This window comes from Eptatretus burgeri, chromosome 11, assembly GCF_056783735.1.
Source record: "Eptatretus burgeri isolate ZD-2024b chromosome 11, Ebu_testis_v1, whole genome shotgun sequence".
NCBI lineage: Eukaryota > Metazoa > Chordata > Myxini > Myxiniformes > Myxinidae > Eptatretus > Eptatretus burgeri.
Window position 1 is genome coordinate 6967426 of NC_140971.1, and position 16162 is coordinate 6983587.

The 16162-nt window shown below is 46.9% G+C and overlaps 2 protein-coding genes across 8 annotated transcripts in view; one reads left to right on the forward strand and one right to left on the reverse strand.

Moving 5' to 3' along the window:
* DRAXIN (dorsal inhibitory axon guidance protein) overlaps positions 1-11068 on the forward strand; it is a 38704-nt gene extending 27636 nt beyond the window's left edge. Inside the window, exons 2-7 of one of the 2 annotated variants that reach the window (XM_085845049.1) lie at positions 7097-7352; positions 7620-7765; positions 8104-8221; positions 8967-9050; positions 9754-9843; positions 10328-11068. In XM_085845049.1, the coding sequence (XP_085701175.1) occupies positions 7097-7352; positions 7620-7765; positions 8104-8221; positions 8967-9050; positions 9754-9843; positions 10328-10440 (807 nt within the window). In that variant the 3' untranslated portion in view covers positions 10441-11068. The remainder of the gene's footprint in view (positions 1-7096; positions 7353-7619; positions 7766-8103; positions 8222-8966; positions 9051-9753; positions 9844-10327) is intronic. The other variant, XM_085845050.1, reaches the window with a different exon arrangement.
* MTOR (mechanistic target of rapamycin kinase) overlaps positions 7164-16162 on the reverse strand; it is a 56205-nt gene continuing 47206 nt past the window's right edge. For 2 of the 6 annotated variants that reach the window (XM_085845048.1, XM_085845047.1), the window contains exons 54-61: positions 15742-15814; positions 13900-13974; positions 13285-13420; positions 13084-13152; positions 12802-12879; positions 12016-12096; positions 11553-11658; positions 7758-11315 (exon numbers count right to left, since the gene is read on the reverse strand). In XM_085845048.1, the coding sequence (XP_085701174.1) occupies positions 11300-11315; positions 11553-11658; positions 12016-12096; positions 12802-12879; positions 13084-13152; positions 13285-13420; positions 13900-13974; positions 15742-15814 (634 nt within the window). In that variant the 3' untranslated portion in view covers positions 7758-11299. Of the gene's footprint in view, positions 7304-7757; positions 11316-11552; positions 11659-12015; positions 12097-12801; positions 12880-13083; positions 13153-13284; positions 13421-13899; positions 13975-15741; positions 15815-16162 lie in introns of those variants that run through there. The other 4 variants (XR_015049038.1, XR_015049037.1, XR_015049039.1 and 1 more) reach the window with 4 other exon arrangements.

A 16162-nucleotide genomic window follows, 5' to 3' on the forward strand; every position in this document is an offset into this window, starting at 1 on the left:
CCCATTCACTCCACACACACAGACCCGCTGGCCTCACTCACTCAACAAGTACTCACCTCACAACTCACCAACAACTCTTCAACACACACACCGCTGAACTCTGCCATCCTCCTAACTGCATCCCCTAACTAACTCGTGCTCCCACGTCGTCCCTTAAACTAGTAGCACGTTTCTTTTAACACTACGTAGCTAAGCTACGTCCCCTCTACACATCCAAAGTCTGTCCATGTCTCCAAATAAATCATTTTATTTCCCAACCTAAATCTGGCTACAATCCCTCTAACTAATCCATTCCACGGACTCCATGAGGACTTACCCCTGCCCCATGGAGTCGGTCTAGCTAAGCTAACCCTTCCCCCTAACTAGTTTCCATCCTGTGCCCAGGTAAGGGGGTCTTTCACCCCTTGCCCAGGAATCCTGTACACCCGAAAGTGAGGCTTGCTTCTTTTTTTTTTTCTCTTTACATGCGCAGCACCTGCGCGGCAACTCAGAGCTCGCGCACTTTACACCTGCCCGTGACGTCATGCAGCTGCACGTGTTCCTCGTCCCTCCTTGGACGGTACCATCGGCCGGGATACCCCTCCTGCCGGATTCCAACCACACGTGCAGCCATGACGTCACCGTGCGCATATAAAAAAAAAAACACAAGCCACACGTCTCGAGGGGTTCCCCACGCGAACACATGTGCTTTGCCCGTTGGAGCTTAACACACACGATCGCGTGGAGAACCCGTCCGGTCCAAATCCGATTACCTGCCTAAACTTTGTCCGTCCGCGGGATCGGCAAATCCACCGCGTGCGTTTCCGGACCGGGACTTCACTCTCGCAAGCGAGCACGTGGCGGTCTCGTGCGTTGCACAGCACGAACCGCGTGCTCACTGCTGGGTGAACCCGGCACGGTCCTCGAAACAACTACAGCCGCTACTCGGCTTTCGTTTCTCCCATGTCGCCGTCTCCGTCTCCATTCAACCCACGCACACCTGCGTGTCACGACGCACACAGTCCACTCAATCACATTCACACGGGGAGACGCGGCTGCGTGCTCTCGCATGCCAACCGACATCTCCCTCTCATACCGCTCTCTCACACACACGGTCTCCCTGGCACACAGCGACCTTGCACACGGCCGTTCACTCACGCGTGCCTCACTACTCACACAAACCATACTACTCACACGTGGTGCTCTATTCACTCGCGCGGGGGCACTCACCCGCGGTGCCTCACCCACACACGCGAGGGCACTCAACCGCTGTGCCTCATCCACACACCGTGCCTCACTCATACACGCGGGGGCACTCACCCGCGGTACCTCACTCATACACACGGCGACACTCACACACGCGGTCTCTTCCACACAACGTCCCTCACTCATACACGCGGGGGCACTCACCCGCGGTTCCTCACTCATACACGCGGGGGCACTCACCCGCGGTTCCTCACTCATACTGGCCGTTTCACTCACACACACGGCCTCACTCACACACGGTGCCTCACCCACGCACGGCGTGCTGGGAAGCACGTACTCTGGCTCCATCGCCACCACACCACTCACACACGGGGTCGCTTCCACACACGGGGACGCACTCACACCTTGCACCACACACACAGGGACAACCACACTGGGGATTTGTGTCCCCACAAGGGTCTCCGGGGCCTCTATACCCCCCAAGCTCGCCGTGCACCCGTCCACAGCACCCGTCCTCTCAACCTCGCAAAGCACGACCGAACTCACCTGGTCGTGACTCACCTCAAGGGGGCATACTCCCTCTCCTCGTTCCTGGAGGAGGCCATCCAGGTGCTCGCACCGGGTCCCTACACGCTCCGCGAGCTCACCCCCATTGTCCTCCACTACCTCCGTGTGTGCGTGCGCGTCACTTACCCCGTCTTCCTCGTGTAGTCTCTCCTCTATGGTTCCCTTCCCGGCTACCGTCACTGCCAACTCTTCACCCTTTACCTCCCTTGTCTCCACTATTATTATTTCCTTTGTCACGGCCTTCATGCCCGCCTGCAGGCTTCGGCCCATGTTCTGCGTCTCACCCCGCAGCTCTTTCATTTCTTCTTTCATGTTTGTTTCCATTCCGTTCATTTTTGTATCCATCTTTTCGTTTATTTGTTGTGTATTCGCATCCATCGTCGTTTTCACTTCATTTGTATCCATCTTTTCGTTCATGCCTTTCATTTCGTTCTTCATATTCGCATCCATTTTTTCGATCATTTTCGCATTCATCTTTTCGTTCATTGCCGCCAGCATGGTGAATAGCTGGGCCATGTTGGATGCACTCAGCTGAGCCGTTTCGGCAAGGGTTGGGGAAGGGTCTTGGTGGAGAGGGGGGGGGGAGGTGTCATACACCGCGGCCGCTGCCGCACCCACCTCGGGCCCTGGGTTCAGTTGGGCGAGTCCGTGTTCCTGCACAATCAACATTTCCTGCTCGGGGATTCCATCCTGGACCATGGATTCTACACATTCTACATCCATTTCTAATACCCCCGGCTCCCGCTCGCCTTGAGACGCCATCTTGCTTCTCGTGAAGGGTTAATTTGTTCGCTCGTAATTTGGAGGGAATCGGGGTCGCTTCTCTCACCCCTGGACCGATTCCCGTGAATTTCGCTGGAGACAGGAGAGCCTGTTGTCCCGCTCTCCAATACCAGTGCCGCGAGGAGGGCGATGAATTTGCATCCCACTCCTGACACCAGTGTTGCGGTCTTCGCGCCCGCCGGCGTGCGACGGCCACGTAACTCGAATCGCGGCACGTCGCCCACCGGACGGACAATCCAGTCGTGACCCTCTCGGACTAACGCCGGGAACCAGTCACGGGTGGCGTGGGATAGGGTTGCTCGCCAAATTCGAACTACCTAAGTACCCACGCGGAGGGTAGACCGGGCGATCGCACCTCGCCGCAGGTCGATTCGGACACGGGCCACTTAAGCGACCCGTTCCGTACTATCAGAATAACCGAGCGGTGTTATCGTCGACCTCGACGGTTCGATTAATTATCGGGCGTATTCAGCCCACTACCAACCCTTTACGTGAAGCAAGATGGGGATTCAATGGAGGAAAAGACGAAGCGAAGCGGAAACAGTTCAACAATAAAGCACATTTATTCTCGGCACACGGGAAGCACACAAATACAATTCCACCAAATGCACACAAAAAAGAAAACACAATTCCATTTACACAAAAAAGCAAACATAAAGTGAAAACACAGTGCAGAACTAATTCCGACTACGGAGCACACGGCAACACTTATACAATTCTACTTCACAGACAGCGCCGACAACACATACCCAAAACCAAGGAAAAGAAATACCCTCAAGAATGAGGTAGGCCTGGGGCCGAGACCTGGTCGGGCCTACCCGTCTGGTGATGAGACGCGGAGCGGCGATGGCCCGCAACCCGCGGGCCTCGTGGACAGTGCCTGGCAGGGGTAACGGGGCCCTTGGTCGCACTATCTCAGCGCGGGGGGAAACAGGAGGGGGTTGCTGATGCTCGGGGTATAGAGGATCTTTATTATGTGCGACGAGCGTCTCCACCTCGGCCAGGTCGCGCTGCCGGCCTCCCTCGGGCGCGCGCAGCTCCTTGCACGACGCGAGCACCCTTCGTCCGACTCGCCGCCTCTCCACAGCTCGTCCCTCCGTTCCGACTCCAACGCACACGACGAGCAGCTCCACCGCCCGCGAAGTCTTGACTCTCTGTTCCGACTCCTTCGCCTCGTTCCGACTCCTTCGCCTCCGTTCTGCTGACTCTTTCGCTCCGACTTTTACGACTCCTTTGACTGACGAACACCGTTCTTTTATCCCCCGTAACTTCGCCTTTGACCCCTCCCTTTGACCTTCACCTCGCTCCCCATTGGCCCGAGAAAAAGTGGGCGTGAAGGCTTTTGATCCACAAATTTGCATATATCGATCGCCCTGGGGCGGGGGACCAGGTCGCCCCTCGCTCACCGATTGGACGGCAAAAAGTGGGCGTGTGTCGTTTTGGATCCGTTTTGAAGCAGAAAAATCCGCGATTTTGTACACGCTGTTCAACGAGCGCCCTACACGAGTCCAGCATCGGTGCCCATGAGTGGCGCGAGATGACGGTGATGCGATGGTGGCGAGTTGTGACGGTAAAGGTCATGGCGGTTGTGGTGAAGCGGCGTTGTGGTTGGTGGTTGTTGTTGTGGTTGTGATGGTGGCGATTGGTCCAAAATAAAGATAGTAAAAGAAAAACGGCTATCCTGAAGAGTCGCAGCACGTATAAATGACATGTATTCCCACTAGACAACGGGTTTGGGCCTAACTACACATGCACTTACCGAGATACCTCACCTAAGGGACCTGAATGGTGGTTTGCGAATCTGGTAACCACAACAATATATATATATATATATATATATATATATATATATATATATATATATATATATATATATATATATATATATATATATATATATATATATATATATATACACACACACACAGTAATACCTTGACATACGAATGCACTAACTTACGAGTATTCCGAGTTACGAGCCGTTGCTCGGACGATTTTTTGCTTTGTGTTACGAGTCTAGATCCGAGTTACGAGTGGAGCGAGCTGTTTTTTTATTTTTTTATTTTCCTCCCGCCTTTTCACGCATCTCCCGCCACTCACTCGTTCAGTTCTCTTGATTATCTCGTTGAGTAGGGTCGTACAGTAGTAATCTGCGTTGTGTTTCGCTCTTGTTTTCTCATTGGTGCAGTTATTTTGCCAATTTTTTTGTTGTAACTCAACCATGAGTCCTAAAAAAGTAACTGCAAAGGACAGTGCTAAGAAGAAACGAATGATGTCGCTTGAAATGAAGCGTGAATTCATTGCAAAACATGAACGTGGAGTGCGTGTTGTCAAGTTGGCGAGGGAGTTTGAGCGTAGTACTTCAACGATATGTACTATTCTCAAGCAGAAGGATTCGTTGAAGGGTATCACGCCAGCCAAGGGCGTTACGATTATTTGGAAGCTGCAGTAACAGCTAATTGTAGCAATTAAGTGTAACGCCAAAGGGAATAAAAAAAAAGTTAAAAAAAAAATTGCAGCAATTAAGTTTAGCGATAAAGTGAATTAAAAAAAAAAAAATTTGGGGGGGGGGGCTGGAACTGATTCATGGTATTTTAATTAATTTCAATTGGGAAAATTGTTTTGATATACGAGCAAACCAAGTTACGAGCTCGGTCACAGAACGAATTAAACTCGTATGTCAAGGTATTACTGTATATTCTGTATATCCACAACACCATTTTTATAGCCTTTTCCCTGAGTATGAGTCAGCTTTTTGTGGGTTCCAATCATGGTACCCTTTCTTGTGGAAATGTTTTTTTATGGCCGGGTGCCCTTCCTGACACCAACTCTTTAGTTGCCTTTGACACGCAGAGATAATTACCAGTATAATGGTGCTCATTTCGCCAACCTTTGGAAGGATGACAGGCTGAGTCAACCCCCCTGATATTAATTCAGTGGCCAGCGGGGCTCGAACTCAGGACCCCGAGACACCACTCTAACCACGAAGCCAACACCAGGCTCTGTATATCTATAATGTATCCATCTATCTCAGGGTCGAAGGGATTTACCGGGCTGGGCGGGGGGTGGGGGGGAGTGGTTGCCCCCCAAAAGGTATTTGCGAGAACACTCGTTCATTGGTACATTTTGCTGATTCCGTCCCACGTTGACTTCCTCCTCAGTATCATTATTCTACCAGGTGAGCGCCCAGGGGTATCACCCCCATGCTTATTTTTAAATTGTCGCATGGTGGCTATTTCACCAAGTTAGCTCAGGCGATAACCTTTTTTCTCGAGTTCTTTCATCTTTCTCTACAAACTCTTCTTTCACCCTTGAGAGTTATGCTGTTCAATGAACAGTAAAATTACCTTTAAAAGCTATGTATAGGTTGTGTTTGTACTATTTTCAGTTTTGAATAAGAGGTCACAAGACTGCTTCACCTGTCTTATCGATTGTTATAAGTTATTTTTCACATCTGATACCATATTTGATGATCAGAGCTCACCATCTCACCAATTATATTAAATAAGTATCCGTCATGATTAACTTTGGGAGCTCAGAGGAGTTATGTCACAAACACAGGAGGAAATCCCACCCATTGCAACGCTGAATATGGAGAAGGTGGGAGCATAGCATTCCTTAAATAAATATGCTTAGTTATATGAATTGATCATTTAACTTTTTCAGATTTCACTCCAGATTTCGACACTTATTCAGTCCATGAGATCCAATCCTGAAATCCGAAATCGTATTTTGATTATCTATCTCTATATTACTAAAACTCTCATCTTGTATGTATGTATGTTCCCAAAATACAGCCAAAACAGTACACGATAGCGCAAAAAATTTACGGCCACCTTACTCACCATTCTCCTGTGGTGTGCAGTATCAAGTTTCATTCAAATCGGACAATGAAAAAAATTATTAAAAAATCAATTCCCGATTCAGTCAAGTACTCTTAAGGAGAATTTCATCAATGCAAACAACTTCAGCGGAATAGTTCACTGGAGCTATCTTTTTATTTTTTGAAATGATTTTTTATCAACAGCTGTCACAACGGGAACGGGCAACTGTTCACGGGTCGTCTAGTATACTTTATTTAGTCCGCGTTTCCAAGGCAACGCTTTTTGAATAGGCCGAATCAAAATGGCGGCTAAGACCCATGCAAGGTGAAATTGGGTTGACCAACAATAAGCCTTTCTTGAAGGTGAGCCATTAATTATCTTCAAAAGGGGTGTTTAAATTTACCCAAATATCCAGTTTTCATTAATGCACTCCCGTGGAGTTCCTTTAGTATGCATGCAAAGTTTTGGGCCGCTAGTTTTCATGGTTTTGGTGTTATGGAGGAGGCACACACACACTGACTGACTGACGAACTCACACTGGCATTTATTATGTCTATAGATATAGATAGATAGACAGATTACAGACTAAGGAATTTGTTGAAGTATCAGAAGAAATAGTCAAAATAAATGAGTTTTGAAATTTAAAATGCGGCATCAAGAACGATTCCTCAACAGAAAGGCTTCATAGACATCACCATTCTCTATCGTTGTGACCCTCACCTCATTTCCTTTCACAGATGGTTCCACAGGTCCTGCTGGCAATCACCATTGTGACGCTGTGGTTGCTCGTGGCAATGGGCCATTGTGACCATCGGCCGACGACGCACCCGCTCGCCACCGATAGCCCTCTCGCCCCTCAGGCACCTCGAGTGCCCGGAGCTTGGCTTGTGGGGGGCTGGAGTGAGGGATCTCAAGGTGGGACAAGAGTAAGGGTGGGGAAAAGGCTGAGAAGAAGAGGAAGACGAAGAAAAGGAAAAGGGAAAAAGGGTCGAGGTAAGATGAATGAATTTACACTTCTTCCATTCTCAGTTTCCACCAGCAGTGCCACTGTCTGTGAACGACAAAACGGCTGGATTCGAACCTTTAAAATAAATTAATAACAAACCCCATAAAGTCTGCCAGGCCAACCATAATGGTACAACAATAGAACTTCCAAAGACTTTAATATCCATGCTATTCGTTCAGGAATAATTAAGAATCAACTGATGTACCAGAGGCTCGATCCTAACCAGAATCCGTCCCGCTTTCAAACACCCCAAGGAAAATTTCGTCGTCACCATGGCAACAAAAAGGTTCGACCACCAGCAGTCACCACACACATTGCCAAGACAACAATCATCATGGAGAATACAGAATGGGGAACAACACCGTCAACGACTGCACAACAACCAGGCGCACTTCTGCAGGTCAGACTGTGATCGAAAGGGTTTTTATTTTCTTTATTTTTGCATGACAGCCTTTTCTCTTGGATAAATAAATAATAAACTTACAAAGTTCTTGAAACGACAAAAAGATGCTTTTGATTTGAAAAAATATTTGACATTAACAGAGAAGAATACAACTGGAAATGCAAACGATGCTGATCAATGATCAGAGATGATGCTGATAGTGACAGAGTTGAAATCAAAGATTATGCCAATGATGATGATGCAGTTGGTAAAGATGATGCAAATGATGACGTAGTTGGTGAAGATGACACAAATGATGATGTAGTTGGTGGAGATTGTGCCGATGCTTTTCACAGGCACCTCGCTGGCACAGTGCACATGAGGGGCCTCTACTCGACATGTCTCTATTTGACTGGACAGAATACGAAGACATGAGACCACGCGGCTGGATGGAAGGAGGGATCGAGTCCGACGGTTGGTGTAACGTTTTTGTTTTGTGTACATGGTCGAGACTCGTGGAAGGATGAGAGCAGAATGGAACAAAATGGAAAGGGGGAAACACCAAAAGCAGAGTTGAAATGAGAGTGAGATCAAGGGGAGAAGGAAACATGAGGGTGAACAAGCTGCACACAAGCTGAATGAAACACAGCAAGAAGATGGAAGAGAAGGTGGGATGAAACAGAAAAGGAACAAACAAACTGACAATTTCAAATGAAAAGGGGGGAGGGGAAATCACAATAACCGAAAAAAAGGGAGGGCTCATTTGGGGTCGAAGACATTATGACAGTGTATGGGGGATGACCTGAGGTAGTGGTGAAAACATTTCAATTGGATTATCCACAACAGATGGTCAAAATGTTCTTCTCTTTAAAATGTTTCCAAAGCCAAGAACATGACTTCTATTCGAATGTCAACAGGCCACCCACTCACCACCAAAAACACCTGTGACAGCGGTTGTGATCTAAAGAAAGACGAACACCTGCGCTGCTCACTGATCTCGGGTCATTCCTTTGTTGTTGGGAGAAAATGTTTTTGACTCCTCGTAAGCCAGTGCTCTTTTAGTTGTGACTTTCACTGCAGCGACTAAAACATTACATGAAGTCTTTTCTTATAAACCCTTCCCTCTCTTTTTTTCCCCCCATATCAGCAGTTGAGTGAGTTCAACAATTCTCTCTCAAAAATAAATTGTGAAAACAGTTCCACCTCCATTCTCTGGCAGACAAAACACGTGGTGAGCAGTCGGATGAGACGAGCATTGCAGGAGACGCGCAGTCTTGCCACCACCATCCTGACTGTGACCCTGGTAAGATTGACGTGTCCTTTAAGGCTCGTCAGTTAATCCGAGAAAGGTCCCCACTAACCTGTCCTCTCTAATCCTCCACACCATCCTGCTTGTCATTACCTGGCTACATCTCACCTTACCATCTCAATCATAGTCACCTCTTTATACCAAATGAACAATCGTTTTGTATTTTTCTGGAGGGGAATAGGATTGATTGGAGGAAAAAATATCCCAATTCGGGTTCATGAAGTATCACAATGTCTCCACATGACCTCCTCAAGATATATTGGAATCCACAACTTCATGGTGCTGCTTCGTGTTCCTTTTGACTCAGTGGGTTCCTCGAGGCAAGGTTGTCCATTGCTCTTGTAAGGTCCTTCCCCCATCCATCCATCCATCCATCCATCGGGACCATACTCTGTGCAGAGCGTTGGTGCTGCCTAAGCAGTCTCCTTGGCTATTGGGCACAATCCTGGACGGGTCGCCATTCCGACACAGGATACCAGCAAGCTGGCACTCATTTTGCCAACCTCGGATGGATGACAGGCAGAGTCAACCCCACCTGATATTAATTCAACAGCAGAGTGGGATTTGAACTCAGGATCCTCGGATCCCAAGCCCACCACTCCAACCATCAAGCAAACACCAGGCTGTCCTTACCCCGTTGTGCAAGGAATGACCGGTCGGGCCTTTTCTTTATCCAGAACTCTTTGTGCACTCCTAGGGTCTTGCTGCGACCTACGACACCACCTCTGCCACCAACACCACCTTGACAAGAATGCTCGTTGTTACGGCGACTGCATGTGTAACAAAGGTATGGTTCATTCAACAGACAAGCTATTCCCTTCCCTCAAATGAACCTGACAATTCCTTTTACACTTGGTCATTTCTACACATCATATCCCCTACCCTCAAGCAAACAAAGTTCAGAGGAGGTTGGAGGATTTCAAGGGGGCGAGGGCATGGCATTGTCCAATTTTGGGGGTTAAAAAACATTTGCGATCCTCCGTCCACCGCTTCAAGTTTACAGCTGACTGCCATCTCACGTCGTCTTCTAGTTCCATTCTTGATGACCAATCTCGGCTATAGGCCATGTTTCGAATGGCCACTTGCCCAATTTTGCCCTTTTGTAATGGTTGAAACGCCCTCAAATCCTCAGTTGCTTTGCTCTTCCATGAACCTCGACTGTTATTCAACTAAAGAAAAACCTTTTCTCATTCTCAACCTCAAACTACTGGAAAATGTCTTGCACATGGATGTCATGTAGACGCACCATGCTTCTCCTGTTTCCCCTTCAGGTCTGCGCTGTTTCGCAAAGTTCCATCAGCGGAGTCGTGTGACGCGTACAAAGGGGCGGTGCCAAGATCCTTCATTGACCAATCCAAAGCGAGGCTCCTTCATTACCTCTTAATCCAGAAGATCGTTTTTACCTGTGAAAATTGATGTATTCATAAACCCAATGAGTGTGTGTGTGTCGTCATGTTGGCAAGAGCAGAACTCCTGCTCTAAAATCATGTTATTTTATCAAGCAAAACGACTGTTAGTAACAAAAGTTTGAATTCAATGACTCACTGTCATCAACACAATATTTGGTGTCAAAAGGCATGTTCGCTTTCATTAAAGGTGTTCCCTCTCGACCCCTAAAAATCGATTTGAGTTGTTTCCCACCTCCTCTCCCCCTCCCTCACAGAGTAAAGCGATGCAGAAACTCAGACACCGCAAGCAGACCCCCTGAGAGTGTAAAAGTCTGAAGAACAAACATAGATACCAGTGTCCGAGGCTAGAGGTTGAGACACGTCTTAGAAATCAATGAGCGGGGATTTCTCGGCCAGGACGTGAGCACACGGGGAGCTCATGAACTGGAGATCGGGACTTAGGCAACTCTAGGCCTGGAAAGGTTAGCACCAGACTTGATGCTGAAATGAAGTGCTCAAACACACTGGGTATAGTTTACGGGGGGGGGGGGTGGGGGAGGAAGACAAAAAAAATAAAAAGCATTGCCACAATGTCGTTTATCATGATCAGAATGCAGTAAGCACTCTACAAACACAGCACTTTTGCACATACATGATCAAACAGCAAGCTGCATAACCATCCGTGGAGGTCCTCCAACAAGTGTCGTGCCTGGCTGCTTGTGGAGTACGAAAACTTATTTTACAGCCCTCATGGTATTCGCAGAGGGGTGGTTGCAGAAGTTCCGCAGAAAGCGGAGGGATATGAAGCCTGGCCCATCAGGCATCATTCCTGGTACAAGGAAAAGCGCTCGAGCTTCACCAGAAGGGACACCTGGAAATGCGCAATGATATTGATAATCGTCTCCATCATCAAATCTTTGCACCAGACATAAGGTCATCGTAAATTCCAAGGCAAACAACACTTCTCTCGACTTTACATCTCCATAACCTACTCTCCCCTTTTCAAGTTCCTCCTCCATCACCTCCACCCCCACAATCACCACCACACCCCTCCCCCCCTCCACAAACCTGAATACTTTTGCAGTTCTATTAATGTTCCTGAACGTACCAACCAATGTAGCACTGGCAAAGGTTTTCATGAGATGTGGCCTGCTTGATAAGCAGATCGACCTGAGTTGGGACGTCCAGGGTTTCCTCATGAGAGAAATCTCGTCCTACAGAGGCAACAAAATGAAGACGGGTTTTATAGAAAGCTTATTTTGGGGGGATTAACACTACAGATATCATTGTCAGGTTGGACAATTCAAATGAAGAACTGTGATTCTACAATCTCATAGAACCAAAGAGCCAGATGGTGGCTGCTTGGAAACCAGATCCCTTAGAAACCGACGTGTTGAAAAGCCAGCGATTCACAAGGTTTTAGCAGTGCATTTTGAACGTTAATTGGGATTTATAGGGATTTTTGGATTCAGGGAGCAAGCGAATCAAGCAGGTCAGGAAGCTGGGAGGAGGGGGGGGGGGGAGCGTGAATACGACAGACCTAGTTGACATTTTCTTGCACAAAGGCTCACCAGTGAGCTTGTCTCGCACACGGTTGATGATGCTGATGGCTTTTTTATTCAAAGCTTCGTGTTGTACAAATCCATCTCCCACTGTGGACGGCCGGCAGAGCCCATTGTAACCGAAGGAGAGGACATAAGACAACCAGAATTAGAAATGGATCTACTTGTCTGATCACAAGCTGAACACAGTTGTTCTGTAGCAGGTGTGCGTGTGTGCGTATGCATGCATGTGAAAGGGGGAGAGGTGGTTCACATGAAAGTGCCCATGCACAAGATAAGTTTCCAAGTATTTTTTCTTTCTTTCTTTTTTCAACCTACACCACTGAAGGTGGACGGATGGAGGTTATGTTTTCACCACTGTCTGTCTGTGAACAGGATATCTCAAAAAGTGCGAGACAGATTTGTACGAAACTTGGTGGATAGGTTGGGTATGTGACTAGGATGAATTGATACAAGTTATAGGATATAGGGATATCAGTAAGATATCAGTAAGAAATCAGTAAGAAATAGGGATATCAGTAAGATATCAGTAAGATGGGAGGTGGTTGGAGAGTGGAGAGAGTTGGCTGAGGACAGAAGGAGGTGGAGGAGTATCGTGGTCAAGTCAGGGCAGAAGCTTGGTGCCATCAGACCTCACCCCTTATAAAGGGAAGAGGAGAAGAAGAAGAAAAAGAAGAAGAAAAAGAAGAAGAAAAAGAAGAAGAAGAAGATGATTGCGAATGGGACAGAGGGCCTAGTGCTCGAGTCTACAAGTTATTAGTTCCACCAATAAATAAGTGTTTGTTCATCACTCACAGAAAGACACATCTGTGTCCAACTTGGCACTTCCTGGCTTCTTGTGGCTCACAGCAACCTCCATTGGCTCCAACATTTCTGCACAGGCACAGGGGTTGGGATAGGGGAGCTCATACAAATAATTGCCTTCATCAAGTGCAGGATCAGATGACGATTTACTAACGGAAATGACAGGGCAGAGTTTGTGCTGAAATGATAGTGATTGAGGTATAAAGTACCACCCCAAGAAGGAATCCAAACCACCCTGGCATGCTGTTAAGGTTGTAAAAGGGTCTTGTTTACCTGGCCCACCCTGACTGGCGGAATAAGAGTCCGTTCGACTTCGGGAATGTTTGGCACCCTTGGTAGTAGCTGCATGAGAGAGAGAGAGAGGGAGGGAGGGAGAAGAGTTACTGATGGATAGGGAGATGTAACATGATCAACGAACCAAAAGTGAAGGTGAAAGCGAGTGAAGAATCATGCACAGGAGAGAAAAGTCCATACTGTCCATGAGCCGCCAGTTGAGCAGTGGGTCATACACGAAGGCTTCAAGCACAGCCATCACACTGTCACGGTGTTCCCTCAAAACCTCGACTACGTTGTGGCACGTGATGCGATAGTTACCATCCAGGCCGGTCACCTGTGCAAAGGGCAAAGTCATGGAGTCAATGCCGGATCTGCATGTGACATGCTCGTAGAGTTCTGGTTGGACCTGTGCACTTTACAAAGCCATGGCTGCACCGACATGCCTGGACATAATGAGGTCGTGGGATCACTGCTGGACCTGCACGAATGAGGTTACAACTGGATCTGCACAAGTGGCAAGGCCACGAGAGCCTTGCCGGACCTGACAGAATGTTAAGTCATGAGGTCATGGTTCAATCTGCATGCCAAGGTTATGGGGTCATTTCTGTACCTGCAACATGACAAAGTAATGAGCTCAAGGCTGGATCTAAAGGGATGCTATGCAACAGAATCACGACTGGACCTACATGCACGACTCGGTTAAAGGAGACCTATTGACCATGGCTGTGTGTGTATATGGATTTTCATCTCTCAAGTATGGGTGGTGTTTCACTATTTAGTGGTGTACATTGTGTGCATGTCTGGGTTATAAACCTCCATAGCATTGGTTAACATGCGAGTCAGCCGGAACGGGATCTTTTCGGGAAATTTCTCTCGAGTCATCGCCACCTTGATGAAAAAAAAAAGGTTACATTGTAATAAAGGAATGGAAATTATCATCATCAGTACTATCACTACTATCAGACTTTCAGCTGAAGTCATTTTTGCATTTCCTATTAACCTTCCTTCCTTCTTTCATTCCTGTCACTTGCATGTACGGAAGTTGAGACATTTACACAACACAATGAATGCACGGATCCAGGATTCCCGAACAACCTTTCAGCACCCTATTAAGGCAAATACGTCTGATGTATGGAAGGATAAAATAAAATAAAATACAAACAAGCAAACAAGCAAACAAATAAATATTCTCCTTGAATTGATCAACCAAAGTACAATTTAAATAGTTTATCTGTTAAAGCTCTTCTTCTTTAACAGATAGATAGATGATAGATGTTATCTTTAACAGATAACAGAAGAAGAAGAAGAAGATCTGTTAAAGCAACAAATGTGCTAAGAGGGGGAGTGAAAAGGTTTCCCCGCACCACTTTTCCAGGATTTTCAAAGCCAAAACATGTGACATCTCTTTAAATGACATGAGGAAACTCACCCACCACTAGATCAATGGGTGACACCATCATCATCATCATCATCATCATCATCATCATCATCATCATTTTATGGCTGTTTCCATGCTTGTATGTGAAAGCCGTGGTTCACCTAATGGCTGCTTTCCAGGCTGCACGATCCCTTGCTAGCCCCCTTGTTAGGCCTTTCGCTCTAAGATCATCTCTCAACAACACGTCCCATGTTTTCCTTGGACGGCTTCTCGCTCGCCTTCCATTCACATTCATATTGAAAGACCTCTTCACACAACTACCCACATGTCCAAACCATCTCAACCTACCCCTTCGCATAACCTCACTAATGCTTTCTATACCTAACCTACATCACACATCCACCTCACCATTCTCATTTCATTTCGTTCACACCTCCGTTCATTCTCCTTTTTGATCACCCATGTTTCACTACCATACAACATCACGCTTTGAACACAAGCTGCATACAGTTTTCCCTTTAATATGAATAGGGGTAACAACTCCCTAAACTTCCTCCAAACACTTCTAATTCTTGCATTCACTGCTGCCTCCACCCCACCACTTGCACTAATCATATCACCAAGGACAAAATTTATCGACACATTCCAGAGATATAACCCCATAAACTAACATTTCCGCTCCAACTGGAGTCACTTGTTTACCTGTGTAAACAGCAAGTTTGAAGTCAGGTGCCACCTGCAGTCTACCCCTGATGCCACTACACCTCTTGTGCACCCAGCAGTTGCAGGATTTACACAATATTGAATTACTACCTCCATCTTTTCTACAGACAGCACAGGGCCACCTCCCTCTTTATTTTTCCACACTTCCTTTTCCCACACCACTAATCAGTACTTTCATTTCCCCTGTATTCACTTTCAGTCCTCTGGCCTCCATACCCTCATTCTGTACTGAATATTTACCCATTACCTCTTCCACACTGTCGGCTATCAGCACTAGGTCATCAGCATACAGGAGTTCCCAAGGTAAGCCTCCTCTAAATTCCTGCAATGTAGCCTCAAGAACAATGATGAACAGGATTGGGCTCATGACCGGCCGGACACTGTCTGGAAATGACACAGAAAGGACAAATATCTGTCCAGAGATTCATTAGTGCGGAAGCAGTTCCTTCATGGTTGGAGAGGGGGGAGACCTTTTCACGACCCCTCATAATCCTTAATCACATTTCTGTGCCTTTTGGGTAGTGTTCAATGGCAGTTCTCCATGGAGACATCACCTCAAAACAATCCCCAAAATCGATGTGCAAGATCTTCCCACTGAGTCGATCCAGCATCAGGTTGGATGGATGCCTAACGGAACGGTAACACAATTTACTAAACAAAACATTGCTCTTCATTACAATAGTACCAGTAATAATTACAATAAGTACTATTACAACAGAAATGAAAATGAAAATAATTAATAATAATTACGATAATGCCATTGTATTTCACAGTCCTTTCTCCTTCTCTCTGTGGTGCAAGTTCTCCTACTTGATTACTGATGACCACTGGCGGTGGAACGTCGGGGCTCGAGAAGCGCTATTTTAATAGCAAGCGATATCACAGAAAGTGACCTGTAAGTTATTGCTGCGAGGTTGTTATTATTGTTGTTGGGCTGTTATTTTTCGAAAGTGATTGTTGATTGAGCTATTTTAA